The sequence below is a fragment of the Micromesistius poutassou genome, assembly GCF_964030765.1.
Source record: "Micromesistius poutassou genome assembly, chromosome: 7".
Classification (NCBI taxonomy): domain Eukaryota; kingdom Metazoa; phylum Chordata; class Actinopteri; order Gadiformes; family Gadidae; genus Micromesistius; species Micromesistius poutassou.
The window spans coordinates 7,977,811-7,994,756 of record NC_140277.1 but is presented as its reverse complement, the minus strand read 5'-3'; the positions used below and the strand labels follow the sequence as shown (position 1 = coordinate 7,994,756).

At 47.5% G+C, this 16,946-nt stretch overlaps 1 protein-coding gene across 1 annotated transcript in view; it reads right to left on the bottom strand.

Moving 5' to 3' along the window:
* The window catches only part of LOC311350581 (calcium-activated potassium channel subunit alpha-1a-like), a gene marked incomplete at its 5' end in the record, with an annotated part of 141,150 nt that overhangs the window by 95,560 nt on the left and 28,644 nt on the right, over positions 1–16,946 (bottom strand). Inside the window, 1 exon segment of the mRNA XM_084470640.1 lies at positions 16,006–16,167. Coding sequence (XP_084326766.1) covers positions 16,006–16,167 — 162 coding nt within the window.

The window sequence follows — 16,946 nt, the reverse complement described above, 5'->3', positions numbered from 1 at the left end:
AAGTGTGCAGTGTATCTCTCTCTCTCTCTCTCTCTCTCTCTCTCTCTCTCTCTCTCTCTCTCTCTCTCTCTCTCTCTCTCTCTCTCTCTCTCTCTCTCTCTCTCTCTCTCTCTCTCTCTCTCTCTCTCTCTCTCTCTCTCTCTCTCTCTCTCTCTCTCTCTCTCTCTCTCTCGGCCACATCCTTCTATGGATGCGTATGATCTTATGTCACATTGCTATTCCCCTGCGATGAGGGACTTCATGGGTTTAATATCACCAACACGTTTTCATCTCATAAGCTCCACATCCCAACCCCTGCCTCACCAACCTCACCCCTTCCTCCCACACCCCTTCTCCGCCGAGCCCCCAGACTCCTATGCTATGTGACATTTTATGTGACGTTTTTAATGCTACAGAATCCTCTGTAGCATTAAAAACGTCACATAAAATTGCTACACACAACACATTTCAGTCTTTAAATGCAACCTCCACAGGGAGAGGTTTACTGTCAAGGCAGCCATTTTAAATAACGCTTAGAGCACAAACCTTCGCCCTCCTTTTGACAACCAATGAACTATGGACTGGGGGATCGCTCTCCTCATGTATTACCCCCCCCCCCCCCCTTATTTTATGGCCCGACTCTGCTGACGGACGGTGCGGGTAAACCCACCGCCGTGTTCGGGGGCGGGACATAAAACAACGGGACTCAAACAGGTGCATTAGGGAGCCCTTGTACATTCCGCATGAGGCGTTACCATGGCGATGGGTTGCCAAGTGGGAGTGAACACGACGGATTAGACGAGAGGTGTATGAGGCGGCGGCGGAAAAGTTCTGAAAGTAAATCACAAAGCGCGAGCAGATACACGACTCCCTGATGAATAGAAAGGCAGCGGCCCCTTTCAGTCTCCCTCGCCCCCACGTCGTCCTGGAAGCCAACACTCCGTCTGTTCGCTTCGGAAAGCCCTGAACCAACATCTCCGTCTCCTTATGTTTAAGGTCGACACACTAACATTAAGTGCTTCCATAAGGAGAACCTGTGCACGTGTGTGTCCACCGTGTACACTTCTTTTGAATGAGTCGATTTGCAATTCGACACGCGTAACGACACCTGAATTGAAACATGCACATAATTATTATCCGTGCGTGCATGTGTGTGTGTCCTGTGCATGTGTGTGTGCCCTGTACATGGCGCAGCCCTTGACATGTTTGACAATGTTATTTATGTCTCTTGGCGAGGGGAAAAGAAATGGAAAATAGGAGACAGAAGAGGATAAGAGGAGGGAGGAGATGAGAGGAGGGGAGGGGGAGAGGGAGCGAGAGAGAGAGAGAGAGAGAAACGATGAAAGAGAAGGAGAGGAGAGGAGAGAAGGAGAGGAAAGGACGAAGAGAAAAGCTAGGAGGGAAGAGATTGGGGAGAAGGGTAGAGGCAAGGAGACAAAAAGAGAGTAGAAAATATGAGAAGAGTAAGGAGAGGTGAGAAGAAAATGGAACGGCTTCCCTTCTATTCTCCTCTCGGGAAGACCGAAACAATAAGAGAAGCCATCCTGCCTCGGCTTGTACACCAACAAAAATCTGTACTGATGCAATTCGGGGGCCATGTATGCAGTGGCAGCCCTGCAGGCCACTTCATTAGGACGCGGGGGCTCCATGGGGCTACTTGGAACACGGGGGAACACGAGTAACCAAAGCTAAAACCTCCTCCTCTCGATGTCTGGATGGGAATCGACAGTGAAAACATAATGACAGCGACACCAGCAGCGGGAGAGCTTCCTGAGTGTGTGAGAGAGGATTATAGCAAAACACCACCCCCCCGCCCCCCCCCCCCCCAAAAAAAACCAAGCATTCATGTTGAACCAACACCCGTCGCAATCTGTTTCAGTTTCATTCTCACGCTTCGCCCGCTCCGTGTCGCTGATATGATTGTTCGGCCCGTTCCGTTACACGTCCGTCCGTATGTCGCTCTCGCCCTCTCCTCCGCCCTCGCCTCACTAATCTCTCTCTCTCTCTCGCCCCCGCCCACCTCGGCCACTTTGGCACGCACCTCCACCCGTTCCACCTGTGATCGGTTCCCGTAATGATGACCTCATGGAAACAGCGAGCCGGCATTAAGCAGAGGGGGGTGCGGGGCTGTGGGGTTGGCGGGGGGGGGGGGGGGGGGGGGGGTTTGGGGGTTGCTTGAGGTGGCATGTGTTTTAGGGACACCGTGCCTCCACCCTCTTTCCCAGGAAACAAATCCCTGATGGTGGGAGAAACAGATCTGTTGGGAGCACCTCACCAGATGGTGCCTACGTGGACGAGAGCGGAGATAAGCAATTAGGCGTGTAGAATACGACACGAGTGGCAACAGCTTTTACTGCCGGGCTGAACCCGAAACCGAGGGGTTCACGCGGGGTTTTGCAACGGGCAGAGAGAGGGCAATTAAGGGGGTAAGGGGTGGCACGGAAATATGAGACTGGTGATACAGTGCAGACCAGTGGTTAGCCCCCCCCCCTCGCATCGAACACGCAGAATTCTGAACGCATTGATGGCTGATTAAACAAGCCATCATTCAGACACATGCCCACAGTGAGCAGGTCGGGGTTGGACAGTGGAAACAGATACATGTCACTAATGAGCAGGTGGGGGTTGGATAGTGGATACAGATACATGTCACTAATGAGCAAGTCGGGGTTGGACGGTGGATACAGATACATATCACTAATGAGCAGCTCGGGGTTGGACGGTGGATACAGATACTTGTTGATTGTGCTTATTTTATCATAGTGCTGCCTTCTTGGCCAGGTCATTCTTGGAAAATAGATTTTTAATCACCTGGTTAAATAAAGGATATTGATTGATTGAGATACATGCCATTGATGAGCAGGTAGGGGTTGGACAGTGGATCCAGATGTCACTAATGAGCAGGTCGGGGTTAGGAGAAGGCATCTTGCTCAAGTATGCCTGCAGGTAGCCTGGGGCTCAACACAAGATTATTACTTTATTGATCCCAGACTGGAAACTGACTTCTGGGATTGAACCCAGCGCCCTTTTAGCTGAACTATCCTGCCCCAAAGTTTGTAGGGAGTAGGGATACACAAATCACTGCATTCATGCACACAAGCAAGCACGCACACACACACACACACACACACACACACACACACACACACACAGTGCCTCACAGGACGGGACATTCAAATAAAAAATGACACTGATCAACTGCTCTGTTGGCTCCATTTTAAGTTGGTGGAAAATCATCAGTGCATCGTTCTTCACATCACGTCTTCCAACCATCATCATCATTCATATTTGAGCAGTTTCTGAAACCGCAGCCGTAGCTCATAAAGAAGAGCTGGGGGAGTCGTTGTCTCTGATCCTCTCCAACACTCCTACACTCTCTCTCCATCTCTATCTCTTTATCTCTCTCTCTCTCTCTGAGTCACAGTGCTTGTGTATTCCATGCAGTAGACGAATGATGAACAGCAGAATTGAATGACAGTGCTGCAAATCCCACAGAGAGAAGGAGGGTTGATAATTGGGAAAGTTTGTCGTTCGATAGGACAGAAGGGTTTTTCCACACGGTACAATTCAAAATGGAGGTCGGAGGCAGGCAGTAAGTAGTAGAAGTAAGGGTATTTGACTACCATTGGACAGGTACGCCGTTCCATCCACCATGTCCACAGTCTACCTGTAGGCATCACTGGACTAGAAGCCTTAACCCTCACCAGCTCATGCATGGCATTTACCCACAAGCCAACATTTCTAATGTTACCCAACAACAAGGCAAAGGTCATGGCGTCATAACAACGTTCAAGTCCTGATTGGGTAAGGCTAAAGCACTTAACTCGACTGCATTTCAAAAATTCTACTTCCCAACGTAAATAAAAATGTTTTTCTTGAGATCTAAACTTTTTAAGTCCACCCCGATCCAGGAAGGCCTAGGTTGGAACTGGGAGCCTTGAGAAGGAGAGCCATGGAGAGGAAAGAGCGTTGTTAGAAGCGAGTTGGATCGATGTGATGCAGCTCCTCGTGATGCTTTGGGTATATGCGTCATTTCAGTGGGCTTTAGAGTCGCTGGCGCCGGATCAGACCGCAGCGCGGTGACAGTGGTGAGGCATAGGAGGAGGCTGTCGGATTGAACAAGATGCTCTGACTAACAAGCACCGAGGAACACGTCTGCGTCTACCCTCGCGCACAGCCTACCTAAATGTCTCTCTCGCTCTCTTGCTCGACCGACTGACTGACTGTCGGTAAACAATAGTTTGTTCTGTTGTTTTGTTTTCGCCTGTCACTGGTGTGCCTCTCTCACTCTGCAGAGACAAACACTCATCTGGTAATCCTTTCTATCTGTGAAACATGACACAATATACTATATTACAACGTGTTTATGTAGAGATTCTAAGTTTTGACTGCCCTACTAAAAAAAACATACGGAAAGAAGAAGAATTTAATGTTATTGTCGTATGCCCAAAGCCAGTGAGAGTCAAATGCTGACCACTGGGTCTTATGTGATCCAAAGTGTAGTACTGTTGTGTTGGTAACTGGGTCTCATGTGATCCAAAGTGTAGTACTGTTGTGTTGGTAACTGGGTCTCATGTGATCCAAAGTGTAGTACTGTTGTGTTGGTAACTGGGTCTCCATGAGATCCATTGTGTTCAGCATGGGAGCAAGGAGACAGAATTGAGGCCATAATGTCAGTGCAGTATCTAAGACATCCCGTCCCTGTAAGTCACCAGTGACTCGGCTCCTATAAGTGAGGCTAAATGGGACATCACTCCTGTGGCCGCTCTCACTCTCTTTCTCCATCCCACTCTCGCTCTTTCTCTCTTTCGCTCTCTTGCTGTGAAAATTGCTCTCTCGCTTTCTACCTCTCTCCCTCCCTTTCGGTCTCACTCACCCCCTCTCCATCCATCTTACTCCTCCCACCCTCTCTCTCTTCCTCTGTTTTTCTCCATGTCTTTCTCTCACTATCTCACTTTCTTTCTATCGCTCCATCTCCCTTGGTCTGCAGTGTTGCCATCCGGGCAGTTACTAGGAATGTGTGCATGGGCGTGTGCATGCATATAGTAGTGTATATATGTGTGTGTGTGTGTGTGTGTGTGTGTGTGTGTGTGTGTGTGTGTGTGTGTATACGTTTGCTTGTGTGTATAAGTGTGTGTGTTTGTGTGTGTGTGGGGTGGGGGGGTTGTTGTTGCGATGCAGAATACCGCTCTAATTCTATCTAGGATATGAGCAGGCCGGTTCAGAGCTGGAGGGCGAGGTGATGGGGGGTGGGTGTGATGGGGCAGAGAGTGTGTGTGTGTGTGTGTGTGGAGGAGGGGGCTTAGGACAGTGACTCATCACATAGAGTGACTCAGCATTATGACCTGCAGTCCAGGGGCTGGGAGGGGGAGAAGTGGGGGGGGGGGACCATCGCTACCAGACTTATTCAAATCATTTCACAAACACCCAATGGTATTTATGAAACATGTTACATCTGGAACACAACCATCTTCTATCGACTTTTCAGTGGCCCAAGGGGCCCTAGTTCATATTGGACAGATGGGATCAAAGGGGCTCCAATACCCTAGGCTCTACTTTATCCATCTATCAAACGGCCAGATTCCCTGCATTTCAGTGGTAGAGTAGTATATATTATAAATGCATTAATTATCACTGAACTTAGTAGTATCATAAATGTAACGTAAAACCAAGCTGACCTCTCAATCATACAAAGCAAAGATTAGACTTGGGCACACACAAAGGCTAGCTGTAGTATGCTACAGCTGTTTGCTAGGGGACCAATGCTGAACTATGCAGCACCATGTCCACTATGACAGCTGCGGTCGCACAGAATAGTTCTGCATTGATCTGCCCAGCTTAACATATACAAACAAATATATTAACCAAACCCTTTTAACCCCCCCATCCCCGTCCCCATCCCCGCCTAAACCACAATTAGAACGGGAAAGGGAACCCTTGTAAAATATGTGATTTCATTTTCATTCAAATGAAACTCTAACCATGAGGGAAGCTTTGGGTCTGGGGGGCAGAGGAGCCCAGGCTAGGGAGTGGAGGCCTAGCGATGCCACACCCATCAGGCTCCGTGGCCGGTCCAATCATCACCGCATGATGTCTATCCCGGGATATTGATGGATTGATCCCACAACGCTCATGTTAACGGGCCCTGCTTGGCTCGCTCTGTCTGCCTCTGGAAACCCATTCACCGCACTTTCATTCAACACACCAGAGACATTGTTCTGCGTGGTACAGAGATCGGGAGTTTTGACTGAGAAATTGTATAGTATAGGATAGTAGAGTAACTACAATACTATAGCATAGAATTCTGTAGCATAGCGTGTGCAGTGTAGTAAACAATAGTGTTGTATGCTACTATATCATAGTATATATATATAGCAGTTTCCTGCAATCCAAGGATCTTTGTGTCTCTTTATGTCTCTGTCTTTCTCCCTCTCTGCCTTTATCTCAGACTCACACTATCACATTCCCTCTCTATTAAATTCCCACTCTCCTCTCTCTCTCACTTCCTGTAGTCTGTCTTTGCCGCCCTCACTGACTTTATACTCACCACCGTGTCTTGCTGTTTGCAAGCCCAAAATGATGTAATTATTGGCCCTCGCGTCGGAAGCGTACAGGGATTCGTCATGGGATGTCCAATTGTGTTTGTGTCCCTTCCTGGTGCCTCAACAGAACCACTTCGCTAGGGGGACTTCCACATTTTCTACATTTGTCAGGGTCAGTTTTGGAATCACTAGAAATGCGGGCCAAGCGACTCCCCATGGCCTGTAACGTCCTCTGAAACCATTTCTGGAAGGAACAATTATGCCAACACCAACAGCTTCCAAAGCAAGTCAAATTACTTGCTTTGGCACGGATGCACGGGTCCAAAACACCAACCCCCATCGTCCTCCGACCTTCCTGTCAAAAGGTATTCAGGTAGGTCACCCGTTGGTAGGTAAAACACATTGAAATTACTTTATCTCAGGAACAGAAGGTCTTATCCAACTTGGAATGAGGCATCTCCGTCACACTGTGCTCCATGCAGCATGAACAGCAGTCCATCAGTCTATCATCGACCATTCACACCTAAGTCGATGATAATTGGATCGCTTTCGATATCACTGCTAGGTTATGGCCAATGAAATAGGAATAGCATATACATCACCTTTTAATCTATCTCTCTTCATTATCTTAAGTGACGGAGCCAGATGAAACTTTTTGGTTTGAGATTAGTTCCATTACACTCGGGTCTTCTGTGTGATGTATTGGGTCTATTTTTGGGATGCTAATGAATCACAACCCCTGTGTGCTTATTACTCAACCAGTGATTCATCAGTTAACCGTTCATTAATCTGTTGGTTGGGGCAGAGGACCGGCCTCGCAGTTTCACACATTCTTCTTGCCACAGCCAGCCCTAGACTCGCCATGGTCATGAACCAAGGTCATGAACGTCCACTAAACCTCTCGTGCACATTAGATAGAAAAACATTATAGTCCATCTGCTGTGGCAGAAAATGGTCTCTGACAGAGGCTTATATTAAATACATAAACAAACAAAAGTGTTATCTCAGTGCACCAAAGTGCAGTGACATAAAGTGCATGTTGTGTTACCTTCTTTTATGGATGCTAATGACAGTAAAGTCTTGAGTAGATTTATTTAAATGTATTCACATCTAACTATGATTAAGGGATTCAAAAACCAAGAGATGAACAGTGAAAGTAGACCAGAGCAGCAATAAGACTGTAGGGGACCAACCCAACATGGATGACTGGATGCAGAATAGAGCCCAGAGAGATGCTTGGATTCCTCTCTATCTGCTAGTTGTAAGACCGAGTCTGATGTAGAGATATGGCATCGGAATTTATTCCTGGAGGAATGATGGCATCTTCTCTTTTCAACAATTTTCTAAACACACAAAGTATGAGTGTGCGTGTGCGCATGTGTGTCTTTCAAGTTTGTGTGTGTGTGTGTATCAAGTGTGTGTGTGTGTGTGTGTGTGTGTGTGTGTGTGTGTGTGTGTGTGTGTGTGTGTGTGGCTGCATTCATCCGCGTGCATGTGTGTACCCGCACAACGTGTGTGTGTGTGTATGCGTTTGTGCATCATGTGTCAGTGTGTTTCGAGTGTTTGCCTGCAAGATCGGCAACGATTCGACGAAATAAGAACGTGCTCGTTGCAAATGAGGCGACACTCAATGGCAGAAGCGCCATTAGATGGCAGAAAGACTCAGAATCTCCCCGTAGGTCTCAGGTTGCATTACGATGACACTGTTTTCCTCCGCTCCTAGCGGGTGACAGCGGAGGATAAACAGGGGAGATGGCTCCGGCGCTGCGTTAGGCTGCTGACAGCTGTAGTGCCGCTGATGAGTTTACCCACAGTGCGGAATCAGTTCCGCACACACACGCAGAATAATAAGGATGATCAAATATCGCACACACACACACACACAGAATAATAAGCGTGATCAAACATTGCGCACACACACACACGCGCAAACATGGGGCACATGCGCATAAACCCACAAACAAAAACACATGCTCACACGCACGCACGCACACACACACACGAATAGGCATGCAAGCTTAGTAACGTCCATTGATGCGCTCACAAACAATCCGACCCCATCGCACACAGACGCGTAAACAAACACGGACTGTAAATACGGATATAACGGAAAATAAATAGCAGAACTGTGGATGGTCTGAGGCCCGAAATAAAACAAATCTAATTAAGCCGACTAACACAAAGACACACACACACACACACACACAGACACACACACAAACAAACATACACATATGTGCATGCACACACACACACACACACACACACACACACACACACGATCGCACACTATGAAGTCTCACCTCACATACACTCATTACAAAACCGCTACCCCGTTGCGCACACATGCCATTGTGAGGAGCAGAACAGTGTGAAGCAGTAGGGTGGGAACGCGTTGACACTTATTTTCTTCTCAGCGGGACGCGGGGACACAGGGATAAACAATGGTCCTTCCCCACAGAGTCCCCACAAGGTCTGGAAGGCACACACACTCCCACATACTGGCACGCCGATGCACACACAGAGACACGCACTCACACATATCACACTCAACGTATTCAACTTCATCGCATGTTTTGATTGGTCCACGTAAAGTTTAGAGCTGATGTCATCCGGTCTGATAATTATTTTAAATGCATAGATGATGTAAAAGTTTCACTGTACGACACTTCTGGTCCTTTAAATGCACACCCAGGCTTTTGTATTCACACCAGACAGTTTTTACCTTTGTGGTTTGCACATTCAACATCAACCTCCACGCTCAACTCTTTGTGAGCAGTGCCTACTCTTCATGACGTCGTCCTTCTCATGAATGTGTCGCCCTTCATTTTTAGATTCATTATTTCATTGTGTTAATATTCTAAGCTGTTTTGAGGCTTTCCTTTACAAACGCAGGAAGTAGACCCAGGCAGGTAAGTGATGAAACTCGAGGATGGATATCATCGCATAACTTATTCTTCTATTTATGGTGTCGCACTACATCGCACCACGTCTGGCAGGTTTAGCAGGGGGCTTTATAACAACCGGGTACAATGCACCTCGTTATTACACAGATATCGCAGCAAAGTAAAGTTAGTGAGTTTGTCTGTTTTCAACGCTGACATTTTAAATGACATAACTAATAGATAAATGAGGGTTGACACGTTACCTATAAGGACAACATCGGTACTGAGAGGCAGTGACGTCTGTTTCAAATGAGCCTGGGATAAATAGGCTCATATACAATGAGCCTTTGATATTGTAAAGGCTCCTATTGGTGCGGGGGGGGAGGGGTCTGCTTAACCTTGCGAGGCGGATGGATTCACGAGATTACGATCCCCGCGAGAAACCGTGTCAAGTTCCTCATCTCAAGGATCCATCAGCATCCCGTGAGGAATGACGTGATACACAGGATACGTGATAGACAGTGATAGACGGATTCAAAGGGCCTGCTCCGATCCAAATCGTTCTCAAGGACGACTTCCCAGATGCTTCTGTGTCACAAACCATATGGCGTGTCAGGTAAGGGTCTGCTCATGCACCCTAAAAACTGTCTGGGGAGGGCACGCAAAAGCCTGTTATGGTGTGATAAGGACCCCAGATGTGTCATTAACACACGTACAGCTGAATAACTAGTCTGTTGTGTTTGGTATGCACACACTTTCACATCAGCCGGGTGCTATTGTAGTCATCTTCAGTATCAATGCCAGATCGTTTCAGATGGCTAGTTCCTCTTTGTGAACCGGTGGTTTGGTTTAGCTAATGCTATTTGAGATGAGATGTAATGAATATAAACAATATTCTTTATATGCAGATGTGAAAAGGGTTTCGGTTGGTTCATCCTCACCGTCCCCCGTACGAGTCGAAAAATAAAAGTTACATTTAGTTGAAGCGACTTCATCCCGCTGAACCCTAAACTTAACGATAGGTTGCTCTTTTGCCTAGATGGACGAGGGCGGCCGCGGTGCATCGGCTTGGCAGATGACGGCGCTGACGGAGAGGGCTCCATATGTGGACGGCCATGTGATGGGAGGCTGTATGCACGGGCAGAGGGATCACCATAGGGCTAGGAACCCAGCCACGGGAACAGATGGTCCGCGGTCCCCCACCAAAGATCGCATTAAGAAAGCTGGCAGGGCTGACCTATTTCTGGACCCGGCATGCCGGGCGAATCAGCGGCACAGCGAGACAAGGGGAAATATCTACGTTGAACGGGTTATAATCCTCCGCCCTTTGTCTTCTTCATTACGGGATTTAAAAAAGGCATTTTTTAGGGCACCGTCATTACAGACTCGACACAAAAATTATGAAATAATAGGAGTAGCTTACTATCTTGTGCGCCTGCTTTGGCCCGGATGAGCTCGCCGGAAAAAGGCTATTTCCACATCCTGCCTGAGTGTAGCTGTCAAAGCATTTATAAGCAGTCCATTAGGAGATCAGAGGTGAGGTTTGGTTCTGTGTTGTGGCATAGAATCAGCGTTGTCTGTTGCTGTGATTCTATTGTGTGGAGATAGTACAGTGAATAATTAGTTTGTTATTAATATTTTGTTTTTAGGGAGTAGCGGACAAGGCTTGTTGCTCAAAGACACCAACTTGTAGACTGTGGACATCGGCTTTCAAATCCGGAGCCTTTTCACAGCTCAGCACACACTCAGCCTACCTACCAGTATTCCCCAAATAACAGGACTTTCCTCATATTTCCATTTGGTAAAATTTCCATTATGGGTGGACTTTCTTTCCATCTATTCTGAGGGCTGTCAGTCTAGATTGGTCCCGGGGTCATTGACACTAATAGCTTGCCCTCTCACCTTGGCGACTAAAAGCTACACTGGCTTTGGTGAATTGGTTCCTAAATAATTGATCAGTCCATATTGTGGAGGTGATGGGTGACACAAACAGCTAAAGACCCATATAGAGCAGGAGGGCGGCAGCTGCAGGCTAAAGTATCATTCATTTTACCCCATTGCTTTTCCAAAGGCACACAAAATGACTCCTACACTAATAGAAATTGGATACAGGGTGAAGGGTGGGCTGTTTGTTTTGTGTGTGTGTATGGTGTGTTTGTGTGTTTGTGTGTACTGTGTGTGTGTGTGTGTGTGTGTATGTGTATGTGTATGTGTATGTGTGTGTGTGTGTGTGTGTGTGTGTGTGTGTGTGTGTGTGTGTGTGTGTGTGTGTGTAGGTTGTGGCGAAATGCTAGGATCACACAAGGGCAGTTGACTTTGACAAACGGTGTCTCATCTAAAAGGAAAGCGCGTTTTCACCAAGGCTCCGGCCGTGAATGTTAAAACACACAACACGCACCACAAACACACACACACACACACACACACACACACTCTCTGTCCTCCCAGCAGCCCGTCAGCGCTCAGAATGAGACAGGGTCCCCACCTCACCCCCACCCAGACTAAATGATGACACTGTGAGGACAGATACGTGTTCATTAACCTCCGATTCCCACGAGAGCCCAGCAGCAGGTCGACAGCCACACACAACCCGCCGCTTCATGGGCCCCCGGGGCCGCCGCAACAACAGCAAGGAGGCCCCCTCCCTCTCTCCTCCTCTCCTCCCTCTCTCCCAGCCAGTAACACCGGCCCCCGCTGGGAAACAACCCAGAGGTGGCGGTGGTGGCGGTGGTGGTGGTGGCGTCGGTGGTGGTGTCGGTGGTGGTGGTGGTGGAGGGCCAGTCCCATGGATTGGGATTTAGATTTGAATTGTAGTTCAATCAGCCCGTGGGTATACTTGATCTTTCACTCGCTACAAACTCATCAAGGCCAACAAATGAACAGAGATGGAGGGCTCAATCCCATCAGAGGACCAGGGGCAATCCATCTCAATCCAGAGAGCGGAGCCTGCATCCAGCCTCAATCCGCACTGTGCATGGGTGTGCGAGTGAGTATGCATGTGTGAGTATGTAGTTGCATGTGTGCATGTTTAAATGTGTCTCTGTGTTTCTGAGTGCATGCATGCAATGAGTGCCTACGTGTGTGTGTGTGTGTGTGTGTGTGTGTGTGTGTGTGTGTACATACACTCATACTGTACATGCATGTGTGCCTCTGTGTGTGAATATGTGTTAGTTTGTGTGTGCTTGTTCATGTGTGTGCTAATTAATGTATGTGTACATGCATGCGTGTGTGTGTGTGTGTGTGTGTGTGTGCGTGCGTCAGTGTGTGGGTTTTTTGTGCGTGCATGCATCTATATGATGACTAAGCACCGCTATGGCACCTTGCTTGTTGCCATCCAGGCTGGTTGCACACAAATACACACACACACACACACGCACACGCACACGCACACACACACACATATACACGGATGTTTACTGAGATTTGGATCTGCGGCAGAACACAGACGGGAGGCCAAGCATCTTTCAAAAACCACCCACACACACACACACACACACACACACCAATAAACACACACACACACACACACACACCACACACACAGGCATAAACACACACACACACACACACACACACACACACACACACACAGCTCTTATCTGGGTGTTATGTGTACGAGACATGGCAGGGAACCATGGGCTCACAAACGGTTGGAATCTACCCCAATGAAGATACACTCATTCACCTCCACACAAACACCTCCATCACAACACACTGCAGTGGAGACGCAGAGAAAAAGAACGAAAAGAAAAAGGAAGAATGAAAGAGCAAAGGAACGAAAGAAAGAAGAGAGAGACTACGCCAGTGGAATACAGCTCAATAGTTTATGCACCAAACGGTATATATCTATCCAGTAATCATTGAATTAAACATTAGTCTATTGACTTTCGTTAATATGTATTAGGTGCCTGGTAAAAAATCACTACTGTACACACTGTGGAGTGAGTGTGCATGCGTTTGTATGTGGTCGTATGCATGAACGTGTGCCTATCTTCACGTTCTAATGGTTTTGTCCTTCATCTCCTTCACAACACACACACACACACACACACACACACACACACACACACACACACACACACACACACACACACACACCAAATTGGCAGTGTGCACGTTTCCAGGGCTGGGTATTTAAGCAGGAAGGATGGCACGGCCATGCCAGTGGAACAGAGAGTGAGGAGGGGAAGTGATGGAAGAGAGCGGTAGAGAGGGAGGCTGTTTTATTTGTGTCCAGCTGACAGCTCCCATGAGGACGCTACAGAATCTCTCCTCTCCTCTCCTCCGAGCATCCTGGAAGTCATCTGGCGCTAAGCAACCACTGCATTCCCACACACTTTTCCCCGGCGAGTGTGTTTGGAGAGCCTATCCCCTCTGCCGTCTCGTTCCATTTCCCCCCAGACAGCTTGAGACGGTCTTACGATGTGCAACAGATGTGAAACTACTCCTGTGCGAATGGAAGCGTGGGTAATCGTTAGTAAACAGCAGGTCCAACAGGTTCCCCACGTTTCAGAGCTGCATCCCATAGCGCATTACATCAGCAATCTTTTGGATGGTTTTAAAGACCACCTCCACACTTGAAATATAATATCAGACTTCAACGTATTTACAATGTTGTACACACTGTTAGCTTAAGCCACTTCAAAATTCAACTGAATTTTCAGAATAGCTGTCACTAAAGAGCAGGGAAGGGGTTAGGGGTGACTGAACTTGCTCATGGATAGCTACAGGTCTCTGAGGAATCTAGAGGGCTCTGAGGGATCGAACCCAGTACCTTTGTCTGGGAGTAGAACACGAAAGCATCTAGACTGTCCCAATGCTTTTCTCCTACGTTTTTCTCCAGACCTTTTGCACACGTGACAGAGGTACATCCGCTGTGGCAGATGCATGTCACTTACATTTGACGTGCCGGCTAAGTGCAGCCCACTCAAGAAACTGAAAACCATTATGGATGGGAGAAGATACTGAGCTTCAGGTAGGGATCTGTGATCTGCAAGAGAGTTGATTGGAAAGAGGTTTGTGCCCCTGGCTATATCTAACCGCAACAGGGTATGAATTATATCACGTCTTGCTGGGCTTGATGCGTTTCTTGTTTGTGTATGTGGATTTATATTGCTATTTAGACAATGTTCTTTGCTTTTCAATTTAATATTTCTGTCCAGCCATTCTGTCGTGACACCCACGTTTCCCGTGTGTGGGATTAATAAAGATTGTTGACAGAATAATCTGAAACTGAATCTATTGGGCGATGCAATATGTACAATAATAAGAAAAAGGGAACCAATATGTCCACCTAAGAGTGTATCGCTAGCAGACAATGTTACATCGATAACAAAATCCATGAAGGACTGTCAAGAAAGGAGGCTACCTAACAAATGTGATTGGCTGTAACAAGGCTCAACATTTAGGGAATAGACAGTGGAGGGTGAGATGAGGGTCAAAGGAAGGAGGGAGGAAGGGAGGGTGTGTGTCTGTGTGTGAGACATGCGTGTGTGTGTCTGTGTGCATGTGTGCGTGTATGTTTGTGTGCGTGTGTGAGAGTTATTGTGTGTGTGTGTGTGTGTGTGTGTGTGTGTGTGTGTGTGTGTGCACGTGTGTGAGCGAGTTGTGTGTGTGTGTGTGTGTGTGTGTGTGTGTGTGTGTGTGCATGTCTGTTTGTGTGTATGCATGCACAGGTTTTTGTGTGTACATGTATGTTTGTGTGTGTGTGTGTGTGTGTGTGTGTGTACTAGTTTGCAGGTGTATTTGTGAGAGTGTGCAATGCAGCAGGCTACCCTGTGCCAGTTCAAATACCAGGCTTGGAGAGCTTGGCAAGAACAGCTAAGAAAAATTGTGCAAATGCTATGGACATTGGAGAGCCGCAGTCGGGGATCAGGTAGTTCACAGAAGTCATCCAATAGAAGAATTAACACCGGAGTCGGCACCCCAAAAAAGATCCGGATGGCGAAGGTAAGCTATGTGTAAAAAAGTCATGCATCAAACACGATGTTCGATTCTGGCCTTTGACACCTCTAACTTGACATCATGAAAACTTGCGGTTGAGCTTTTTTCCTGTCAGCACCGCACGGCCCGGTCTTCCGTGGCATGGAAGGTCGTAGCCCCGTGGCATGATGCAAAGGGATCAGGGAGCTGGGCATAGGTTGAAACGGTACGTGTGTGTATACTGTAAACATCATTAGGGTGGAAGAAGAAACTCTCAGGCCATTGGTACATTTATAATGTATTCAATGTGCTGTAGGTACGATTTGAGAGTTGTCAAGAGAGAAAGAGCAAGATTTTTTGCAGATAAACAACCTAATAAAAACGCACCCTGCCTCTCTGCTCCCTCCCTCCCTGTCCTCCAGTGAGAGGATTAAGCTGTGTCGGCGATTATGATTCACAGGCAAGATGGATTCACTAAAACCAATCAGGAAGAGATTGTCAAAAATGTTGGTCAGATATGAGCAGTCAGGCTCATTGGCAGGCACAGTCATCTTCTTCCCGTAGCTCACTCGAAGACTTTAAGTACGGCTGCAGACATTTGGGGATCAAACCCAGTATTTTTCTTTCTGGAAACACCAACACTTTACTGTATGCAGATAGAGAGTGGTAGAACTTACTAGCACTCGGCCGGTGAGCGTCTGGGCAGATATCATGACTCCCGCCCAGTCCTTGACTGAGGTCATCCACCCCACCTCGCTCATGGGCACTTCCTCCTTCTCATCTGCCTTGATCGTCCCATCTGCCTGAATAACGACGGGGTTGGTAAGCTTCTGGACCTCCTGGAGAAGAGAAAAAGCAAAAAGAAGAGTTTCAATATGATTTGCCGGTAAAAAGGGAAAAAATAGGGAAATGTAGACTCATAAAAGCAGAACACCAGGCACAGATTGATCTATGTTTGTATATTGACTGGACAGAGAAGACAAACATGCAGGATAGAGGATGACCTTTGTAGCACAAGGTCGAAGGTCAGGATCGAACCAGGCATCGATACAATGTGCGTTGCTTACATTGGTGCACTAGGGATCAGTCACAGAGATTCAAATCAAGTCAATTCTAGCCCTTTGTTACAATTACAGCCCCAAAGGGCTTCACAGGGCACAATATATGATGACTTCCTAACCCTGAGCCCTCTAAAGGACAAGGAAAAAACTCCAAGGAATCTTGAGAATCCTTCACACTCCCTAAAAGTATCCCTCCTTCCAGGGAGGGTTAGCATCACGATGGTAAAAAGCACTGACACAAAGACATTGCTACACAGCAGTGGTTCCATGAGGAACGAGGACCAGGGAAGAGAAGCAGAAGAAGAAGGAGAATGCGTCCAGTTGTCAATATGCCCCCTAGCACATGCATGTGCAATGAAACATGCATGTGACTGTATAGCTACTGTCCCTGAGGGATCACATAGAAATTCAGCTGTCGCCCTATGGCATCAAATGTCGGTGTGCTGATGTAGGATGTGTGTGTGTGTGTGTGTGTGTGTGCGTGTGTGTGTGTGTCATTTTAACATATGGGTCTGTTAGGTCTGGTTCAGTGGTGCTGAGGGTGGCCGGTGTGTGTG